Source organism: Apteryx rowi, unplaced genomic scaffold, assembly GCF_003343035.1.
Source record: "Apteryx rowi isolate R43461 unplaced genomic scaffold, aptRow1 scaffold_80, whole genome shotgun sequence".
Classification (NCBI taxonomy): Eukaryota; Metazoa; Chordata; class Aves; order Apterygiformes; family Apterygidae; genus Apteryx; species Apteryx rowi.
In genome coordinates this window covers 1,875,989-1,885,693 of record NW_020451094.1, presented here as the reverse complement: position 1 = coordinate 1,885,693, position 9,705 = coordinate 1,875,989, and the positions used below count along the sequence as shown (strand labels likewise).

The 9,705-nt window shown below is 35.6% G+C and overlaps 1 protein-coding gene across 1 annotated transcript in view; it reads right to left on the bottom strand.

Annotated features, from left to right (window-relative positions):
• Nucleotides 1-2,735: 2,735 nt before the first annotated feature.
• Nucleotides 2,736-9,705, bottom strand: part of CDC73 (cell division cycle 73) — a 103,763-nt gene continuing 96,793 nt past the window's right edge. Inside the window, exons 16-17 of the mRNA XM_026089174.1 lie at nucleotides 8,510-8,651; nucleotides 2,736-7,258 (exon numbers count right to left, since the gene is read on the bottom strand). Of these exons, the coding sequence (XP_025944959.1) occupies nucleotides 7,222-7,258; nucleotides 8,510-8,651 (179 nt within the window). The 3' untranslated portion in view covers nucleotides 2,736-7,221. The remainder of the gene's footprint in view (nucleotides 7,259-8,509; nucleotides 8,652-9,705) is intronic.

Genomic DNA, 9,705 nt, shown 5'->3' with positions numbered 1-9,705 from the left:
TCATAATGAGTTGCTGGCAAAATATTTCGGTTTAGTAACTTCACTTTAGGAAGCTTTATCTGTCTATGTATTTTTATGCTTCTTTAATTCCATTATTCCCTTTTTAGCAACTTTTCAGCAACCAGACTAATTACTTCCATCATGCATTAAACATAGAGGCCTTTTCATACAAGTTTTATTACAGAAAAAAAAGATCTCTCTTCAGTGGAATTTGCAATCTAAGTTTCATACAAAATGCAACAAGTGAATTTAAACAAAGTTAGGGAGATGAAATATTAAAAATACCTAGGATACAAAGTGGTTATACATGACATTCTGGTCAAATTAAATTCATCTTTCACTCTAATGCCTCATTGTGTTATTGGCAGGATCTTCAGCAGAGACATTTATTTCATGAACTAGTGGAGCAATGCTAAATAATTCTATTTCCTTTATGGGAGTTAAATGTTTTTAAAACCAAGAGGCACATACCTTCAGTAGTCAATTGGCATTAAGAAAGTCATTGCACCTTTCTCAGGAATACCAGAATGAAGAATGCTCGATAGACCTACCGTCTCTTCTGTTTCAACAGATGCTATATAGCTTGATTATGCAGGAAAGAAATATTCGCTATATCCAAGCATCCAGCAAAAAACTGGGTAGTACTATCACTTCATCTCCCTCATTACATACCAAAAAAAGAGAACCTCCACAGAAGAAGACATTTAGATATGTAAAAACCACTTCCTTCCTCTGAAACACTGCAGTGATTGCAATGAGTACGAACACTTGAGATACAAGTGAACTGAGATGTCCCAGCACCTATGAAGAGGCAGCTGGTGAGCTACCATTCAGTTACGCTACCTTTGTCTGTGAACATCTGAACTTCCAGGGCACGCTGCAAAATTTATTGCTATTTCACAGTTCTAGAAAACAATCAAACCCATGCTTTCTGCTCTTGGGTTTAGTATGAGTTGCTGTGATTGCTTCACAATTCTTATAAAATCGTAAATAGTTCTGACCAGTACAAATGTTGAATAGCATGTAAAAAGCCAGTATCAATTTTTAATTTTCCACACCACTCAATTTTGTTAAAGCAGGTGATGTGCCTCGCACAAAATCAATATTAATAAAACTAGTGTGGTGCTCCCAAATCATCTGTCAGCTGCTGAGCAAGGACCACCAGGTAATTTAGCACTGAGAACCCATTCGGTTCCAGGTGGAGACTGACAGAGCTCAGGATAATCATTCACCATTTTGCTCCCAAGACATACCTGTCATAGCAGGGGGAAATCTACAGTTTAAGACCTTGAAAATGTGATATACACTGATTAGCAACAACTTAAGAAAATGTTTTTCTCTCTCAGATTCTGCATTACAAACTGACGCAGAATACTGAAGAAATTAAAAGAAATACAGCCCCTTCGCTATTATGCCAAGCATTCTGTCTTCCTTGCTAACTCAAAGCAGGAATACTAGAAGAGTTCACATTTCACCTCTCTCTCCCTTACTTTTGCCAGAAAGATGACATGTTGGAGAATTAAGGTGTTAAGCTGATCCTGAATTAACTTTGATACACTTTTGGCCTTCTATTTCACTAAATAATGAGCTCTAATGCAATTCATTACCATAGGTCAGTTGTGGAGACTAACTAGAGGCATAATAATTAAGGACAGACAGCAACTAGTACGCCTTCAGTATTTCTGTGTTCAAAAACTCACAGCTTCATTGCTATGGTTCAAAACTAAACATGAAGAGAAGCATGATAAAGTATTTAATAGGTCATATTTGCATGTATTTTTATTGAAGTAATTTTCTATCCAACTCTCTTTGATAGGTAATAGGATAGCAGATTATGCTTCTTGTGCTTTCTCAGCAGTGTTGTGCACAGAGGGGTCGCGGAAGAAAAATGCTGTGCTGAGGTCTTTAGAAAGCTTACAGGTTTGGGAACAGTCCCCGTTTGGGAAACGGAAGCAGAAAGAATGAGTCAGGAATGAAGATAAGGGGTTGGATGGGTCTCCTACGTAGAACCTCAAAAGAGCAGGAACAAGTGAAAAATTACAAGCAATTTTTCTGAATTTTAAGTTGTTTTTTACAATCCTATTTAAGTGATATAAACTTTCAGTACTACAGAACTACAGGGTTGGTCTAGATTGACAGGAACAAGAAAAATGTGCTTTGTTTCTTCTCTCATGACTACATTGACTATTCCATACGGAAAGACATCCCATCTTTGAAACTGTCCCCCATATTTTCTCTAAGATTTTTCAAAAGACGTAATTGAGCTAATACTGTACTAATAAATTAACTCCACAAAAATGTCAATCTTATAGTCCAGGTCTTAAGCAGTAGGTCAAGTGGCAGAAATCTCCAAACATGTTTTACAGTAATCACAGCAATCATTTAGCAGAAGTTTAAGACAGATCAGCAAGAGGTTAAAGAACTTCACCAGAAATTTCTCATCTCCTTTCATTCAATGGTGGCTTTCCCCATCAGATTCTTGAAAATTTCATTTTAACTTGAACCTTCAAAAAACCACAGGTAAATTCTGGGCCCACTGACAAAAGTTAGGCCAGGATTTATTATTTACAAACTCTTTCTACCAACCTTTTAGGCAACTGCAGCTAAAGATTTACCTCTGGCAGCTTTCACTGATACACACAGGAATCTTGTGAAGCAAAATTTTCTCATTTTGAACTAAATCAAACTAGACCAAAAGTGAATTTACAGAAGCAAATAAAAGCCATGAACCGTGATATTTTTCTTAGAGATTTTATGTATCACCTCATATCTTTCAGTTTTACATGCGACAGAGTCTGTGCATTAAAGTTTCAAACATTTGAGATTGTTCTTTGCATTTGCATTATTATAAAAATCTTATAAAATTTGTTTAAATAAAAATGAATTTAGTAAATCAGTCCAGAAGCACAGCCTATCACTGTGTGCTGCCTACCCAAATGCATTTTGCTTGGTTAAATCTCATTATTCCCAAACTTATGCTCTATGATAGCATCACCACTGCAAGAAGAGTGATCTGCAGAGAAGTCAGTGACAGCCCAACAAGAGACTCCACATTATCCACTGGATAGGTTCATTAAGAAACCATCTATTTGTCAAGTACACGAGCTTCACTTAAAGTGATCATTGCCTCAGAAACATCGTATCACATGTTAACAGTATGAAGATAAAAAGAATGCACAACAGACTAAAAAGGTAAACTATGCAAGCACTGCTGAAATACGTTTCTGTTCAGAAAATGAAAGCAAAGCTGCCGTATCTCTGAAAAAAATCAGTTAAGTCACAAATGAACAAGTCAGAATGACATTCACAGATTCCAGTTTGTCGAACATTTTCCCACAGATTAGTTGAACTGTAACCTACTTGGCCAACAGTTTCTTCAGGCAGGGATTTTAATTTTTCATGAACACATTGCTCTAATAAAGTACTTGGCATTAGTTATGGCTTTTGAATTAAAATGCATTCATGACATTAAATTTTAAAATCACTATCTAAACCATCAATTTTGACCAGCTTCTTTCTTCTGTATAGTCTGCAAGAATTAGCAACTTAGTGCATATTTCACCAGCAAAAGAATGAAAGCTATACTAATAAAACTTATTTTTGCACGTTCCTGCAGAGAATGGTAGTATTTTATACACCAATTGCATACCAAATGAAAGCCAAAGCCAAATTTGTTTTCAGATAAAGGCTTATCTGACAAATATCATACAATAATGAGTTGAACTCATGATCAAGGGCAGCTTAACACATATAATCCACTATCTACATTTTCTTCTGTATTCAAAACCAAAAAGATTTATAGCATTGCAGAACAGCTCTATGAATTGTCTAGCTCAAGCACTGACTGTAGTGCATATTTGTGAAACTACCTCGCTACAAAAATTTCCAGGTAATAACTAAATAGCTAAGCCTACTCAGTTGAAGATGCTGATCTGCAATTTCTTCAGGTATGCAAGTCCATTTTAAAAAGCAGTTGCCATACATTCCCYTACAACAAATTTCACCTTGTTTGCTTTGCTTTGTTCAGGGTAGCACTCAGAAAGCTCAAGTAGTATAAACAGTAGGTATTTCAGTTTTTAATATAAAATCATTATTTCAAACCTCCCTACGGGCCCCTATATTTTTGCCACTAACAGAAATAATGAGCTGCTGACAGTATGGAAGCCCAACAGCAGACTTCAAGCTAGTTTTCATCTTGCTTTAGTACTTACAAAACAGTGTAGAGTTGTGACACTTCAGATGTTTATTTGGTATCTGATTCCCAATGCTAGTATCATTCAATTATTCAATAAACTGCAGTCAGTCAAGTAAGTAGCTAACAGTTTTAGTTATATATTTTAATTGTGTACAGTTTACACGCTTTATACACTTCTAAGCAGAGTATCAAATTTGCTCAACAATAAGAATGCAGCTCACTAAAACCAATGGCTGGTCCTACAGCTTCTCCAGTTCTTAGTATTGGCTCTCTTTATTATTCTATGTTAACTTGTAGATAAATTAAGTAGAACATACTGTCTAAAAACCCAGCTGTGCTGCAAAATGCTGCTATAAAGCTATATTTTTAAGTCCAAGTAGTTTCATAATCTATGTGCAGATATTCAGGAAGGCAACGGGAAAGCTGTTCTCCTAGGTCTCCAACCTAAATCTGCTTCCAATAATGTCAGCAGGAACCTGATTGCAAAATGGCTCATTTTATAAACATTGCTACTTTTATGACTGACAAAAAGATGCACAATCAGGTGCCATCTCCTTCACAAAACTGCATTTTACAACTTGTGTCGTAAACTTTTTGCAAGTACAGAAGAGGTCTGAGCTGAATCCATAGAAAATGTCACAGTTCATACAAAGAGATTTCATGGATTTTGCTCTTCTGCCAGTTTCACATCCATGTAACTTCACTAGTTTTAGGGGAGCTACTCCCAGTATATATAAGAATTGCATTTAATCAGGCCGTCTCCTGAACTCATTGGAGGTAGGATTACACATGGTTTTAAAACACATGTGAAAGACAGGAGAGAAAAAGATAACTGGACTTCGCATATTTTAAGACCACTGTATAGTCTGTATACTGTAGTGCACGTAGAGCACACTTTTCTTCAAAACTTGCTTTGTAAGATTGCTGTTCACTGTAGTAGTTTCTTTAAAAAAAAATAAAGATGGGCCATAAAGTGATTAATTCTGAAAAAAGTTACTTTTCTAATTGAAAACATTTCAGAGTAAAAAAACAGGTATGATACCACACTATTTAAAGCAGTAAAAAACCCCTAACACGTACCATTTCCTCATGCTAGTGACTGCTGTGTTGATAACCATTACAGTTTTTCTAATTACAGCCCAGCTTAAAACAAAGTACTGGATGTTTTAGCTCACTCACATATGACATGGATACATTTTTAATATGCTTAAATACTGGGGGAAAAAAAAAACAGTCACTTCCACAGACCAAACTTCCAATACAAATTAGGGGAACTTTTAACATATTTTAAACATGTTCTGTGTTGCTTGCTCTTCTCAGTCACTTCGCAGAACTCATTCAAAAATCCAGTGTGAACTTCTTCCAATCTTGGTTATTCTTTTTTTTTTTTTTTTTTTTTTTTTTTTAAATAAGTCTCCTTTAAGACAATTCACTAAATTTGAAAATAGTAGTCTTGGTACAGCAGGGATGAAAACATATTACCAAAAATCCCTCATAACTCACAGTCCTCACATAAGTTTAAGACCATTTAAAAAGCCTCTGAATGAGATGTGCCTTCCAGTTTATTAAAAATGAAGGTAACATCAAATAAAAAGCAAAACTAAAGAAGAATAGGTAGAACAATTTACTTTTGTCAAACCTTAAATGTAAAGTATATTAAAAAAAACATGGTTTTGATTTTCAAGAACAGGAAYATAAACATGTATTTTCTATCCCAGACAAATCCATGCAGGTGTTACAGTATTTGATCATTCTGTATATTGACTGGTATGTAACATCAACTTCATGTCATTAAATAGATATATAGATATAATAAATTCATACAAATACCAGGGTTTTCTAGCCTCAGTTATGCTCATACTGTAGATGAAGCAGATCTGCTCTTTGGTAACTGGAGTAGGCTTATTTTCTGTTCTAATGCAGGGCTGTTAGAGGGCCAATTAGTCACTCATATCAGCAAATTACAACTCCTGTAGATAGTCTGGGCTACTTTTATCACAAGAAAAAATAGCAGAGGTGATAATAGAGGTATAAATGTAAAGAAGTTAAAATTATTCATTCCTCATGGTGGCTGTTCTTGGGGGGGGGGGGGGAATCCAAACTCTCTCCCTTTCTATTCACTGTTTAATCTAGGTAACATTTAGACTCATATATAAAGGTAATTTGATAAGTGGGAATGTACACATGCACACTTTCAGTTTAAATAAAACGACCTGTGTGGAGAATGAAGATTTAATGTTAACATGACTTGAAAGGTATTCATAATAAAGTTTAAAGATTTAGTAAACTGGGACATTACAAATCCAAAAAAGTGGTTCTTGATTTTTTATCATCCCTTTTTCAACAAAGACTGACAGAATATACATATACAGGCTGACATTTTGAGTTATCCAAAACAATCTTCACTTTGCTCAGTTTGCAAGTCCTATTGACTAAAATGTAATATCATTCACAAGAAAATATTCTCAGTAAGTGAAACAATAAGCAAAGAAAACCAAAACTAAGCTCAGAAGCTAAGTGGTTCAGAAAGCCTTGGTAACATCTGTGTGCGCGTAAGTGTGTCTATAATTTTTTTTATATATATATAATATATAGACACACACATATATATACACACACACAAACGTGCGCACATGCGCACACGCACACACACTTCGTAACCTGCAGTGAAGATCAACCTATTTTCTAATGAAGAACAAAACACATTATTTAAAAATGTGGCTAATTTAACAAAACAGAGAAGAAACTGCTGCTATCAAAATATACAATTTGGATTGCAGACTAGAAGGCTAACATTATTAAAAAAATAGTTTTAAGCAAAACCCCTTTGCTTCTGAATAACAACAGGTATCAACCTGCCATAGCATGAAGCATCCAAACAAGATTTTATAAAAAGTTTAAACTGTGACCCTTCTTCATTTGTAAAGTTCTTGACAAATCCTATAGTGCGAGCTCTGGTCTCCAAACTGGAGCCTCTTTCATTTCTCTCAATCCATACTCCAGTAAATAAATGGCAGCTGAAGGATTCAGAATCTCAAGTGAGATTTGTGCTTTACCATATACCTGCAAAATTAACAGAAAACAACATTACTATTCTTTTGGTAGCTACAGAAATTGTACTCTCAGAAATAATGTTGCACAGAAGAAATACTGTTAAAACTTCTTAGAGCATTAGCAAGCTGCAGAAGAGACGTAATGTCTTATATGCTGTTTAGCGCTGTACTATGCACAGTATCTGTCCCTACTAAAGGAGGACCAGCTAAAACCTTTTTCCCCAAGTGAATTCATGCTGTCCAAGGCATCATATGACTTCTAACATTGAAAGACTGTAGCTAAAGAAAACTCCAGTTCATTCTGGGAATACAGATATATAATTTTAGAACAGAAGCCATAGGAAGTTTGATGTTCAGAATTATTTAGACACTTCCCATAGGATTTTTCTTTTTGAAATCCACTCTTAACCATTCAAGCAGTTTTCTATGGAATCAACATGAAAAAATTAAATATTCATTAAATACATGTCTTTTCCCCCTCCCTCAATATTTCTTCAACTGCTTCACAGTAAGGAGGTTTCTTCTGTACAACATGAGAGGTATTACAAGGAATGTCCTCTACAGAGAGGGCTCTGAGCCTGCGAGAAGCAGAGGGTCAGAAACAGCGCTGCTCTTGGCAGAACTGTTGGTGATACTCCATCCCTCACTTCTCATGAAAGGCAGTGCTAAGTACTTGGAAGGCTCCTAACAGAGTAAAAGGAACAGTAGTCCAAGACTCATTACGCGGCATACCTTTTCTAACCTCTTTCCTCTTGTATCAGGTACCGTGGGCTCAAGAGCATCAGGGTAAGATTATGCTCCATGGCTCTTCTATCTTAAAGTACTTTCTCACCTATTTTAGACTGTCATTAAAGTGAGGTGGAGCAAGAAAGCAGCAGAGCTCTTAAGCTCAGAACTGCAGTCCACAGGAAGGGCTGGGGGAAAAAAAAAAAAAAAGAAAACTCTGCACTAGATAGATTATTCTCTATTCCTTTCCTTCTGCGTAAAAGGAGGTGGGGAATCACTGTACTAATTGATGGTTAATGATAACTACTCTTCCTTTAAAAACCATACACATACTTCAGAGGTGTGTCATTTATAGCTTGAAGTACAAGGATACTGGTATATATTTAACTATATGGTCAGACAAAGTCCAAAGAAGTAGTATTTTGACTCCAAACATTGTTCAGACTTCTCTAAGCTATATATAATTTCCTTGTTGCTTTAATTTTGCATTCCCAGAAAACAAGCATGACTAAGGGATTTTCAACAAGATATGTACCTGTCCAAGGTTTCCCAGAAGCGTAGAAATACTGGTCTGTCCAAGTGCCGTTTGTGGTAACTTAATTCTAACACTGTTACATCCCATTTCTGTACATTTGGATCCAGACGTACTTCATCATATTTGAGATGGAAAGCTTTAACTACAGGAAACAGGAAAATATTTATAGAGTACAATTAGATGAGTTTACATGTTTAATTATTTGACAAAGAAAATCCCTCTTACTTTCCAGCATAGAGTCTAAGAATAAATATAACAAGTCTGTCTCTCAAGGAAGTCAACTGCTTAATAAAGGGTGCTGAACTAAACACAGTGGTTGGTGGCCAGTCTAGCTCTCATGCTATTATGGTTTTAAGTGAAAGGGCAACCCTTATTTTTAGATGCAGAGATTCCAGGAGAATAGGAGAAACTCACTGCCAACTCAAACATGTTTTCTTTGGGAAACTAAGATGTTCTTTCTGAACATCTCTGAGCTGTCCAAAAATTAATAAAGCACTGCTGAGACCCCTGAGAAGTCTGGGCACTTCCTGAACGTCTGGGTAGCAGGCTTTGACAGCAGAACGCCAGTGCAACCCTAGAACATTACATGAAGCATTTGGCTAATTTAGTAACTGCCAATTTCCTCTGAACTGGTGCTCAGCTAATAACAGTATTATGTTAACAGTTACTTTGTTCTTGGGAAGTACTGTCTCATGTGAATTATACAAACCCTAAGCATTAACACAGTGAGTATTGAAATTTTCCTGTGATCCTTCTTGGCTTTCTTGGCCAAATTATACTTTTGATACAACCTCATGTAAAGTATTTAAGTCTTGTACAATTTCTATCTGGTAATTGATTTGATGCATTTTGTTTTGTATAGATTTGTAACTTTTCAACAAATTAAGCAGCCAATCTCACGAAGGACTGAATCTCAGAGGTAGTGAGGTAAGGCTATAAGCACATAAGGTAGTCAAAACCTTCGTATATTTTGATATGGCAACAACTATGACATTAAAGTTAAATGTAAAATGGAAACAAAAACAAAATTAACTTTTTAGAACTAACAGTCCAAGTCTGCTGGATATTAAAATCAGATTTTGTAAAAATACAGAAAGGTAACATATAAAATAGTGGAGAAAAGGCTTCCTTGAATCCAGCTTCAGTTGGGATCAAGTTATGCTGCAGTCAGTGAAAACTCATAATTTAGAATAAAA